Source organism: Xyrauchen texanus, chromosome 19 (genome assembly GCF_025860055.1).
Source record: "Xyrauchen texanus isolate HMW12.3.18 chromosome 19, RBS_HiC_50CHRs, whole genome shotgun sequence".
In the NCBI taxonomy this organism is placed as follows: Eukaryota; Metazoa; Chordata; class Actinopteri; order Cypriniformes; family Catostomidae; genus Xyrauchen; species Xyrauchen texanus.
Genome location: NC_068294.1, coordinates 36,409,364 through 36,423,276, shown reverse-complemented (window position 1 = coordinate 36,423,276; position 13,913 = coordinate 36,409,364). Strand labels below are relative to the sequence as shown.

The 13,913-nt window shown below is 37.6% G+C and overlaps 1 protein-coding gene across 1 annotated transcript in view; it reads left to right on the top strand.

Moving 5' to 3' along the window:
- LOC127660033 (AF4/FMR2 family member 2-like) overlaps nucleotides 1–13,913 on the top strand; it is a 263,181-nt gene that overhangs the window by 234,127 nt on the left and 15,141 nt on the right. The window contains exons 10-12 of the mRNA XM_052150087.1: nucleotides 8,232–8,394; nucleotides 11,358–12,404; nucleotides 13,600–13,715. Coding sequence (XP_052006047.1) covers nucleotides 8,232–8,394; nucleotides 11,358–12,404; nucleotides 13,600–13,715 — 1,326 coding nt within the window. The remainder of the gene's footprint in view (nucleotides 1–8,231; nucleotides 8,395–11,357; nucleotides 12,405–13,599; nucleotides 13,716–13,913) is intronic.

The following is a 13,913-nucleotide window of genomic DNA, read 5'->3' as shown; positions in this document are numbered from 1 at the left end:
TTAATAGAAATAATGTATGAGCTGCATGCAGAAGATTGTTTTATGAAACAGTGGGCTGATGACTTATAAATGAAATCTGTCTTTCTCTCCCTTGTTCCATAGTTCAACCTCTTGCTTGGTTTTACCCCTCAAATATATAATCATATTTTGCGGCGAGACCTTGCATCCTCAAATTCGTTTGAACTTTTGAAATTTAACTTATTGATGGAAATCATAAATTCACACTTCATTAAATTCTCCTATGCCCAGGACATCTGGCTAGTGGTATCGACAGGTTGCAGTCCAGACTCAGTGTCTGAAACAGCCTCAGCTCAGTTTCTAAAGGGAATAAAATCAAACATTAGCTTCTGAGTCGAGGCCCAGGTCTCTGCCTGCCCGGGCGACTGCAGAATTCATTCATCTATAATTAACCATTAAACTTCACTGAAGGAGAGGTTGAAAAGAGAAGAAAAAATGACAGTTCTACCCTTGGATATGAGACGTGGGGAAGAGATAGCTAGAATAATAATGCAAACGTGCTCAGGGTTCTTGATGATGTCTCAACTTTAATAGATATGCTAATAATTATCATCTACAAACAAACATGAAACATGGTGGTGGAGAACAGAGGTCTCACGATTTGGGTAGTTACCCTGGGAGGTTAGCCCCTGCTGGTAGATGCTGTAACTACACTGTTAGGGGCTGTTCACAGCATTTAAAAAAAAAGAGCTAGATGGAGCTCAACGTGATGGAAATCCAAGTTGTTGTCTCGAGATGTAGTTATAACACCACATACACACTCATTTTGTTACTTATATTCACATCCAATTAAATGTATTTGTTGAAAATGCATTGGTTTTGCCACATTTATGCCTGTTGGCGAAGCTGGAACTGCGTTTTCCTCCACCAGAGTGACTTTCAAAAATGCGCTCTAGTACCAAGTACTTTGGAAAGGTATGACGTTAAGAAACGGAAAATTTAGTTTTCAAACGAGTATGTATTTGTGTAGACGTGGCCTAGATGTTGAACAGCTTTAAACTTGACAAAGCATCTCATAGAATGCCATTCATTTTGCCAGACAATAAAAACATGCAATTGTCAAAGACAGGGCCATTTCTAGCTATAAGTGGTATAAGCATCCACGGCCCCGTAAATACTAAAAGCTACAAGTAAGGCTCCGGTAACTGTTTTGGCTCAATTAGACAGTTAAAGGGGGCCACCTTGTGGCCCGAGAGGGAAGGGAGAGTGTAAGACTTAGTATGATTTAGCTTAGGGCTCCTATATGCTTAGAAATTGCCCTGGTCAAAGACCTTTGTCTAGCTTATATTTACTTAAAACTGACACAATAATGTATTTTGTGTAATCAGCCCCTTGTGTGGGCAGAAATCTTCATTTTCACCATAGGCTATTTCATTATATAATAGTAGATGTTTCCTTAGTTGTGTCTTTTTTGTTTTGTTTTTTATTTTACCTGACTTCACAGCACATGCACTGACAGGATATTCTCTAATGATTGGCTTGAGACCATGACCTTATCAGAACAGACCTGAGACTCATTTTTGACTCATCTGATGAGAACTATTGTTATTAACCTCTTTGCTCTAAGCTTGTATTGTCTTATGTGATCCACTCGTGGCCCTTTGAGTCTGAATATCTGGATCTGGTTTAAATAAGTCTCCTCAACCAGCTGACATCTTACAGACACTGATTTTACTTGCCCCCCTCCATTGTAATCTCTTTCAATATGCGATTTGGCCCATCAAACAGACCACCATGATGTGACTGTAGTATCTGTCACATTGATCTGAAATCATGGTATCAGTGTAAATACAGAGGGGAAAAATACTAAATAGCTTCAACACGTTGTAGTGATGCATCATGGTTTGTTTGGCCATTTTATTACCTGTATTAACCTGTATTTGCTTCTGTTTTTATGGGTTGTTAGCTGTGTGTGTGTGTGTGTGTGTGTTAGAGCACATCTGATCATTAGACAGCAACTCACAGGCCACCCACAGTCCTTTCTCAAACTGCTGCATCATAGTTTGAAATAATCTATCATTGTGGTATCATCTTTTTGAGAATTCCCTGCCACTAAATACTACAGAAAATTAAAATAAATTGTGGTTCGTTGCTTTAAATTTCAGCCATATGATCACTTCCTGTTTAAGTGGGTGCTTCTTGGTCAGAATAAAGTGTACCAGACTTTATTCAAACTGTAAAACGTTTCACTATGTGATACTACCTAGTGTGTATCTTAGTCTCCACATATATAAGGTTCTGCTATTTGGGTTGGTAATAGCTCCATGTATTGACAGAGCATTAGTTACAGCCAGAAAATCAGATTATAAACTTGGAGGTTTTTGTAAATTTTGCACTTACTGAATGTTAACAAAAGCCTTGATGGCTCACACACACTATTACTTATAGTGGAGTAGATAGATGTGTATTTGTACAAGTCTGTATACATGTAGATAGCGCTTAAGACACTTTGACATCCATTATTGAAGTGTTTTGTGTCTTGAGTGTTTCAAGATTGCAAATGCATGCTAAAATGATGATGTGATGCCACTGTGGTATTTATCCATCTAATTCATGCATTTAAATATTCACACTTAGGCATATATGTTACAATGTAGGTGCAAAAGATTAAAACTTGAAAACATTGTCTCAGTGAGGTTATGATATTTATTTGCATTACTCCTAATAAATGCAATAATACTTGTACTCACTCAAATCTAGTTTTACACCTATGTGCCGGACATAAATCCTTATTAAAACAGGTATACAGTATGTTATCATTCCCTGTTAGAGTTATAGAGTAAATTGTTGGTTTAATTTACCAGGTTCTTTCAGTCCCAGCAGCCCAACTCTAACTAAATTAGCCAGGGGCCCCTGTAACTCCTTCAGGGAAATGCTTTCTGCTTCCTGTATTAATGCAACATGTGCTACTTACAAGGAGAAATCTATTCCCAAAGCCTCTCTATCTGGTCTGTTTGGGGACATTACTGTTAATTATAAATAATGATAATAAGTAACCTAAACTTTGTTTACTTTTTATCACTTTATGTGCTGTTCCAATCTGCACATCTTTATTTATTATTTAGGCCCCTACTGCGATGTCAGATTAAAGCGAGAGTTAATATTATCTAATTTTGTCATAGTACACATTTCCCAACATTGAGAAAATGGGCCTAATTGGTAATCGTGTTGTACTAAACATTCTGTGTTAAAGGTAAACAGTGTCATCTGTGGTAAAAGGTGGATGAACCAGAAAAGGTTTTAGTTTTTTTGTTTTTTGACTAGCCTTTCTCTCATGAGTCTCATGAGTTTCCACAGCTGTTAAAAAAAGGTCAGCCCTATTAAAACCCAAAAGATTGAGAGAAAACGACCTTCATTTTTTTTCTTCTTCTTCTTTATGTGTGTATCACACTAATCAGTGATATTTGCATAGACAAAGGTCGTAGAGGTTGGTGTTTTGAAAGAATAGCAGATTTCAAACCTTTTGTGTTTTATGGAGCTATGTGGTACTTTATTCTCTAGAATTTTATAGAGGTATTCATGCTACTTACATCTCTCTCTCTCTCTCTCTCTCTCTCTCTCTCTCTCATATATATATATATATATATATATATATATATATATATATATATATATATATATATATATTATTTCAAATATATATTAAAACAAAATAATTTTTTTGGCTTTTGCCATCAATAATTTAATTTAATGTAAAATAAATGCAATAATAATAATTGTGAAAAAGATTATTATCAACTCCTCTTTATCTATTGACTATTAAAAGACTTTTCTTGGGGTAGCTGTAAAATTCAGTGTCAATGCTCATAACTGACAGTAACTTTGAACATGTTTAGGCAGGCCAAAAATAAATCACAACCCAAATTGTCTGATCTACACTACTTTTTAAAGACTAATAACCTTTTTGAGTGCTTTAGCAGGTCAAAGGTAACCAAAAGATAAGTGGACATGGGTATTCTTCCAATTCTATAGCCATGTCTTAAAATATTCTCTATTTCCTGTATACAGTGGACCCAAAAAGGACACTTCAGCCACACTTAAAATAACAAAATATCAAACCAAATAGCATTTATAAAATAAACATTTAAATTAGCACAAGCACAATAGATATAAAACAATAGGTATCCTGTTTAAAGTGAAAGCAAAAGGTATATGGACACTTTTTGATTGACAGACGTTAATGGAGCATGTCCATACTTCATACTGCGTGACTTCATACTGTACATTCACTTAAACTCACCTTGCGATCAGTTAGTAATTGTAAATAAATGGCTGTGAATAGTGAGGTTAGCTCTAAAAAAAAGAGTTTTAGCATCATTTCTTTGTATATGGTAACTGTAGCACACTTTTTGAGTTTTCAATACATAGTGACAGTGAATAAGTGCACCATTGGCCAATTTTATATACAGCTTATGTCATGGTTTGGCATTAATCTGTATCTCTTTTTTTACTTCTCTACGACGAATTCCTCTTTTCTGGCTAATGTTTTTTATGTCTTGCTGCCAGAGCTGTAGACCAGAGCGCCTTTCCTGTCGTAACATGGTCGTAATGAAGTGTCAACATAAAGCAGCCTGGTCTGACCTTTTGGAAAAGAATTTAATTTGCCTTCTTCTGGCATGTTTGACTCCATGTAGAACAGTCTTGGATGTCCATGCCTGAGGATGCACTGAGGAGAGAAGTGCTTATTGGATTAGTGCGCAGTGGCCTTTCATGAACTCATAAATAATGCCAAGCATGACTGATGACACAGACTGAGCAGAGTAGGCTAATAGCCACGTAGGTGGAGAAGTAAACAAAGTCTCATTCCGTGGTCATTCTCTCTCTATCCATTTATATCTTTCCATCTATCATTTTTTATTATTTTTTTTTTAAACTGAGATAATAGAAAGTTTTGATTTGGCAGAAGTAATATTTAATATGAAAAATTCAGATATTTTGAAAATGTAGCTTGAGCTACAAGCTATTCAAAATTTTAAGTATTTCAACTACTGCAGTCAATCAACATTTTTGAAAAAGTAGTTAACTACATGTCTGCTAAATGACTAAATGTAAATGTACATGTATACTACCAGCTCCTAAGCTAACGACACAAAAAAGTAGTTTGCTACACTTCTGCTAAATTACTAAATAAATGTAAACAAATGTACATCACACGCTACTTAGCTTACTATACAAAAAAGCATTTAGCCACACGTCTGCTAAATGACAAAATGTAAACAGAAATGTACACTACAAGCTGCTAAGCTAACAACACAAAACTAAGCTAACTAAGCTACCTTATTAGCACATGTACAGTACATCCCCCGAAGACATGTTTTTTTATGTCAATACATATTGGATGTCAATAAGACATTCAGCAGATGTCTTTGAGATGTTTATGATTTAGATTATATGTAAATCTGAACTGTCTAAGATGTTAAGCAGATGTTAATAAGATTGTTATGCTTTCCAGATAGTGACATCTAGGAGATGGACGTGTGCTATCTGCGTATCTACTCAAAAAAGTAGTTAGCTACACTTCTGCTAAATGACTAAATGACTAAATGTAAATGTAACTCTACAATGTAAATGTATTCTACATGCTACTAAGCTAACTACACAAAAAATTAGTTACCCCGATAGCACACACACATCTTGAATGTGTCTGTTTTAGATACTTTCATGTGGAAAGCATCGCAATCTTCTTACATCTGCTAAACATCTTAAACAGTTCAGATTTAAAAACCATATTAATATTAAATGTCTCAAAGACATCTGCTGAATGTCTTATTGACATCCGAGAGAAAACGTCTTATAGACGTTATAGATATTGCAGATGAGCAACAAAAAAAAAACGAGGAGAAAAAATGGCTTCCAGATGTAAACAGACACATCAGATAGACATCTGGGTGATGTATGTTTGCTATCAGGGTATTTACATTAGAGGTCTGCACGAGCCTTAAAATGAAACCCAACCCAAACCTCAGACTGTGTGGCCCATCCCTACCCAGCCTGAACAATACAGTCAGATTACAAGCCCGAAACAAACCCGAAATCGCTCACAATCTTTATAATTTATTCTCCTAGCAAGTACTGTTGCAGTAGGCTATATTTTATGTAAGCATATAGGCAACATTCATTACAGCCCTGCTGAAAAATCCAGCTAAATCCAGCCTAAGCTGGTTGGCTGGTCTTAGCTGGTTTAACCTGGAAGTAGCTGGTTTTAGTTGGTCTCCCAGCCTGGCTTAGCTGGTTTTATCTGGTCTCTCAGCCTGGCTTAGCTAGTCTCCCAGCCTGGCTTAGCTGGTTTTAGCTGGTCTCCCAGCCTGGTATGAAACAATAATCATACAGTTATAACAATGCAGGGCAGCCCCTCGGTACACTAGAGCAGAACGGAAAAAAAGCATTGTTTTAGCATTTATGCACTGAAACTTTTGTTTGGTGCAGAAAAATCTGGAAGAAAAAAGTAAACATTTTAAAGTCCCCTATATACAGCCTGATCTTGTTCAGAACGTTGAATCTTTGTGACACCTGCACTAAAAAAATCTAGACGCAATGCAAAGAATGAAACTTTTAACTTAATTTCTCTTTAACTTGACAGTGTTTAAACAGTGCAGGTCCTGCATGAGTAGCTGAAGAAACAGCAAGACATGGCGCAACAGTCAAAGACAATCTTCCAGCATGTGTTTGCATATTAAATCAATGGAAAAACAGAACAGACATGCATGCAAAACCAGATTTGGTGTGAACAGCCCCTAACTCATCCGTTCGCGCATCTCTGTGAGTGAGAGCGCGTGCATGAAACAAGTTCGGTTGGCCTGTTTTTTTATTTATTTATTTTGTATTTTCATTAATTACAAACCCAACTTGATGTCCTACTTAAAAAACTGACCTGAACCCGTCGGGTTCTCGGGTCCCGTCAAGCCCAGGTTGGGTTGCTAAATGACTAAATGTAAATGTAGCTACACTTAAGGTACTAATAAAAAAAAAATTGCAAAATAAAATGAAGCTAGGAGTAGGGAAGCTATTACCACCCAAAAATAAAATAAATATCCTGTCAATGGCTACGTTTACATGCACCCTCATAATGCGATTAAGGCAATACTGTGATTAAACTGTAGCTCATGTAAACAGAATATTGCGGTTATGATATTGAGATTATGCTTATAATAAGAGTAATGATAATTGCAGTAAGATATGGGGATGTTGAGTACTCCTATTTTAATCTCTTTATGCTTGCATGTAAAGGTTTTAATCGCATTTCTTTTACTCTGACCAAAGTGCGCCTGCACCAGTGCTGCAGACGGATCATGTTCCACTCAAGCACAGTTTCGAAAACATCGTGAAAAAGAAAAAGCTGCTCTTGCTTTTCGGCTTCATGTAAAACAGCAGTTCCATGCACAGTTTTCCAGCAGTGGTGCTCCCCCATCTACAGTGGAAAAAGAAAACATATTTGTCCGAGTTGTGAATGTCCAGTTGTAGTCTGAATGGACTGTTGGGGAGATAAAAATACCATATGCCGCAAAATAATGGAAAGGAATCTCATATTTGAAAATAGTTTCTGCTCGTGGGCGATACACAACAACATCCTTGCGTGTATTCCAATTCACACACAAATGACTCTTATGAACCAATTCTTTTTAGTGAATCAAAACAGACCAGTGTATTTGAAAATGGCATCCAGTGTTGTGGAAAATTACTCTTATTTGTGTTGTGTTGGCGGATCACCTTGCGGGATTGAAGTGGTTGGCCCAAATCATGTAAACTCCTTAGCCATAGCCATTGTTTATTTATGTTGTATCAAACTCGTATGAAATTCTTTCTTTCATGTTCCATGAAAGATATGTTATATTTGTGTTTAAAAAAAAGATGCAATAATAGCAAATGGTGAATGAAGCTGACATGCTTAATAACTGAATCTGACATGCTTAAATAAAGTAATACGGGTTCAGAACAAGAAGTGTGAGGGTGTGTAAATGATAGCAGAACTTTTGTGAATTATCCCTTTTACAGTAATGGGCAGGTCATGGTTACTGCTCTGTTTACACTGTGTCAAAGGGTTGGCTGATGAATGCATTGACCCAGTTTCTCCTGCTGATTTCAATCATAGGACTCAATGTGCATTAATTAAACATCTTGTATTTAAACCTTTGCAGTGAATGGCACATTTGTGTGGTTTGAAATATGGTGTTATATCAGGTGAATAATGTTCTCCTCTGTTCTCTTGCCAAAAGCATCCCTGGAGCCACAACGAGGACCAGCGAGCCAGCCAGTCACTCGAGCGGTGCCTCGGGGAGCTCCAGCGAATCAGAGAGCAGCTCTGAATCTGACTCGGACAGCGAGAGCAGCTCCAGTGACAGTGAGTGCAATCGGGCGTCCCGTGCCGCCACACCAGAGGTATTGAATTTTTTATTTTCTTAATTCATCACAACACAATCTCTCTAGACTGATCTATGACCTGTCATTCCCAGTCACAAATTGCTTGTTTTATTTATGGTCTGGACTTTTTGGGGTCACATTTTACTGCGTTAAATATCTTAATCAAATTTCACCCCAAAATAAAAAATATATATATTTTGACAATATAACACATTCCATCCTTGTTCTCATTACTATACAGAATATAGTAATTCTCATTACTGTATGAAAAATAATATATATAATTTAGATTGATTTTAATGTACATCATGGTAGTTTTTGTACATTGTACAATTAATTGTACATCCATCAATTGCGATATCAAATTGGCAAATTTGTTTAATTCTCATGACAATAATGTCACAATGCAAAACATCTCAATGGTCCTACAAAAAGGCTTCATTTTCTTTATGTAAAATATAACATCTTATCTATTTGATTTTGGTATGAAATATGTCCCGGACATATTCTTGACAGGTACAAATCTTTCCAGCTCTCTTATTTAGTGTTGTTTACAGTTTTATGTTTGTTTGCTCAGCTTCTTAACTGTCAGACTTGAGGTTCAATGAATAGCAGTGTGTGCAATTATTTCTCTTAGATGATTGATCATGTTGGACCCCTTAACCTGAGATTTCAAAAGAACATAGATGAATGTGAATAAGTCTCCTTGAGCTAAAGGGAAAGAGAGACTAAGGCAGCATTCCCCCTCCAAGTTTTTCTCAGCATGGGTTTGGGGCTTGGGTTTTTGAAATGATCTCCTCAAAGGACTAATTGGCAGCTTTAAAGTTGTCCTGCAGCAGCCTGCCCTGGGCTCCCTAAAAGTATTACACATGAGTAAACATCTCTCCGTTCTCATCGCCCCTTCTATGTGTATAGCTTTGCTCTCTGCCAGCGATGGCCAATGGGAATCCATATCTTAGCACTGCAAATGTTCTAGTCTACAGAGAGATGTTTCATTCTCTTTTTAACGGCAGCGATCAGACCTGATGCTTCAGTGGCGAAACATTGGGCGGCCTGTCACTTTCAACACTCAATTGTTAATTTATCATCTCTACTGGTACTTTCTATATATCATTTAGTAATGTATGTTAGCATAAATGACAGATTGATTGTGGTTTTGAATGTGAACTAGAGTACAAGATTACCTTTTGTCTCCAAACAAACCATCAGGTCTGATTTGAAAGTGCGCTGAATCAAATTTTCTACCCTATGATTTTAATGGTTGGTATGGATGTCCACTCATTTCCATGGCTTCCTGTTCTGAATGATTTGCTATCATTTAGGAGATCATTCTAGACTGCATTTATGGTTTGCCATGAAAGATAGTCCTACGTGTATCTGGAAACATAATGGTAGAAAACAAACGGCGTGAGATAATAAGGCTGATGAAAACATTGCCGCTGCAGTAAGAGTTGTGAGCAGTCATCAGGACAATACACAGTGCATTTCCTCTGTTATTCACAAGTTTTATGACTTCCTCTCTTAATGGCCTTTTCATCATTGTGCCAGCTCATTGGTCTATGAAAGTCATATGACTGAATCATCGGGCTTCTCATGAATCAACACAGGCGACAGATGATAGCTGTGCTGATATGCATCATTAGAAATGTGGCTTCAAATGTATTTTAGACATGTATTCATTTACTTTTTATAGCCCTACATGACTCAATGCAGTTAAAATGTTACATTTTCTTACCAACCACTTACAAGTGGTTTCAAATATTAATAGACCAATATATAGCTATGCCTATTAATCAACTGATTATTGTATATTTTGATTTGTTACCTTCCCCTTGATTTAGTTCCAAACTCTACAAACAGCCATGTCAATGTCTCATAAATGATTTATGTTTACAATTTCCTTTCAGTGCATTTTGAGTAAATATTGTAAATTATATTGTATATAATTGTGTAAATACGTGTTTATTTCAGCAATTTTGTGTATATCTCAATTGCTGTCATTAAACTGTATTATATATATAAGCATTATATTGACTTTCGACCACCCTGTTTTTCAGATTTCAGTTTTGGCATTAGTCTTTGAAAAATCAATAGTGGTAAAATACTAGTTACTAAAACTATTGTAGATAGTATGCAAGAAAGAATTCTCAGTAACACTGTACAATGATGTTGTACTGTATGTGTTAATAGAGACTTGCTACTGCTAAAGCATACACAGGCATACCGAGTTAGGCATGTGGACATACTGCTGCACAATTAGAAAAACACAAGCCATGATGCATCAAGCATGTGTGACATGCTGCTTCTCAATTAGACATAAACACAAACCCCAACAAAAGCACAAAGGCTGCTGCTGCTCCAAAGAGCCATATGTGGATGTATTTATACTAATGATCTAAGATAGCAATATGTGCCAGTGCCTAATTTAGCTATGGCTTACCTGGATAAAGATGTGCTTCTATGTGTCACGGCCAAAAGCAGACCTTACCTTGCAAGTTGATAAATGAAATAGTCCCAGCAACAACCTGAGCAAATAGCATTTTCAGAAAAAGTTGACTGGCTACCCGATTACACGTCAAAGGCTAATCAGCTTACAACATGTGTGCAGATTGGCTTGACATATCACATGTGAGCTAGCATATTGGCTAACAGATAACAAGTTCGAAGAACATATCAGCTTGAGCCATTCAGCATTTCATGCCTGAACTTAGTCATTTAACGCAATAGTTATCATGACCTAACAATAAATAATAGTGTCTGCACACCGCCTAATTTTTCTAGTCACGCTGACAGTCCGCGACTTTGCACGGCGGAGGCACGTGCACTGTACCAAAAGAGTCCGCTCATACTGTCCTCATGACAGAATTTCCATCACGTGCACTGTGCACTTCACGGCACACAGATAAACAAAGTATACCTTATCATCAAGGGTTGTATAAAGGCACAATACAACTCAACCAACATTTTTTTTCTTTCACCAGCCTGAACCTCCATCGACAAACAAGTGGCAACTAGATAAGTGGCTAAACAAAGTTAATCCCCACAATAAAGCACTAATTAACACCCAGTCAGACAGTCATGGGCTTAACACCACTCAACCGGATGAAAGCCAAGCCTCTGAGAACCAGAGCTCCAGCAAGATCAAGCCCAGCACAGCACTGGCACCAGCAGACCCCAAGGACCGAGCTTTACTCAGTCCCATCCGCGAGAAAGCCAAACCCAAGACTGGTCAGAAAGCTCCTGACAGCAAAAGCACCAAGGTGAAATCACCAGCCTCAGTGGAGCTAGCACCACCCAGGAGAAACACTGGCAAGAAACAGCCAAAAAAGGTGGAGCAGTTTTCAAGCAGTGAGGAGCACAACTGGCCCAGACCAGGAAACTCAAGTTCAACTCCAAAGGAGAAGGAGCCTCCACCTTTAGAACCGCCAAAACCTAGAGGCAAGGGCCCTGGGGTCAAGACGGCTCCAAGAAAAGAACCTCGGACCACCACAACAAATGCTGCACCGACCAATACCACACCAGTTCAAGATAAGAAGAAGCACAGAGGGCCCAACAAGATCATCCCCAAATCCAAGGAATTCATAGAGACTGAGTCGTCTTCATCCGAGTGTCACTCAGACCCTGAAGAGCTCTCCAAGATCCAGCTTCCCTGCCCTGGTCCTAACACCCTTAGCTTGAAATCCAAGGATTGCAACAGCAATATCCTGAGCATTAGTAGCCTTACCAGCACAAGCAGCACCTCCATTCCTGATCCAGGTACATCAGATCTCCTGGAAGAGCCTGTATTTTCCCCAATCCCCACTGTACAGAATGAACTTTTGTCACCACATAGAGACTTTGAGGACATCAAGTCACTTTGGGTTAAGATTGAACTCAGCTTCCTGTCACGGATCCCAGGGCAAGACCCCCCTGATCCTCCCCCAACCAAGGCTGAGTGTCGGGAGGTCAGCGTCAAGCACAGGCGGCAACAGTCATCTGCATCCATCCCTGCAGAGAAAAACCCAAGTAAATCAAAGAGGAAACACAAGGCAAGTTTTTTGTGTTTTCACCCATGTTTCATGCTCTATAATTATGAATTCAGGTGCTGCAATAGCAAAATTATCACATAATTATTATTGTACATAAGTAGCAATTTAGCAGGTGCTTACAGTACATGTATTTCAGGAGTTACCTTGGAGTAACTTCAGGTTAAGTGCCATGCTCTTGGGCAAAACTGTGATAGTTCACAGATTGCACTTTGTAGGGGTCAAACCTACAATTAATTACCAGCCCAGATTATAAATGACTGTACCATACTTCCCAACATTATTATCTGGATTATAATAAGTCATATATCACAACCAATGTCATGTTCAAATCATGGAATGTTCATTATTCCCCTGTTACCTCTAATATGGCTGTGATGTAAATCTAATTTCGATTCACAACAATTCTGTATATTTTATTCTATAGAATCTATACAATTCTAATTTCTTTAAAATTGATTACCACCTTAAAGAAGTAGTTTGCCCAAAAATGACAATTCTGACTTTTCCTTCTTCGCCATAAAGCCACCTTAAAAGTAATTGATACGATTCATGATCTATATTCCAAGTCGTTCTGTGCGATGAACTGAACAAAATTTAAGTCGTTATCCAATCTCAAATCATATAAATAAAGTGTTTGAATAAAATATGATGGCTACGTTAATAACATAAAACCTCATTGGATCTCATAATGTCTTGTGAACAAACGTGCAACATGACATTCTTCCTTTTAAGACAAAACACAATTTACTTATTTGTCATTTAGCTAAGGCTTGTATCTATATCGACATACAGTACACTTAATGTTAAGTGACATGTTTAAGGACACAATGGTGACAACTCATGGATCAATGCTTGCAGTGCTTGACCTACAACCTTTTAGTTACCAGCCCAGATATTTAACCTCAATTAGGTTACCTCAATTAACAGCCATTAGCCTGAATGTGTTCCTGAATGTGTTCATGTGTACTGTTGTGTCCTTGGGCTAGACAGTAAAAATTGCACTTGAGGGTTGCAATGTGATATGAGTGCTATCCTGAGTGCTATCCCAAGGTCTGGTTTTCTAGATACATATTCAATGTCATGCCATGGGGATTAATTGTTGAGACTTGCATGTTTCAACATTGGTCTTCATCCGGCCAAGCTTAATGACATGTTAAATTGTATAATGTGGTAATTAACTTAATTCTCTCTGTAGTCAGAGCACTGTGAAGTTATGAGTGGATGCAAGAAGCTTCGGATGGACAAAGATGCACTGTTACTTCCTCCTTGTATCTCACCGATACACAACCACAAGGTCTCCAGCACAAAAGAGTGAGTATTTTGTACTGACTCATGGCATGTTGCTTACATTACCATACTGTATTATTCCATAATTAATTAAAACAGTTCACAAAACAGTCTAACTGACTCATTAGCAAATCGGTCAGTGTCAAAATTATGTATCCAGTAATCACAAATGCTTGAAAAGGTCATGAAAATGCCATGGAAATTCATTGTTCAAAAAAGGTG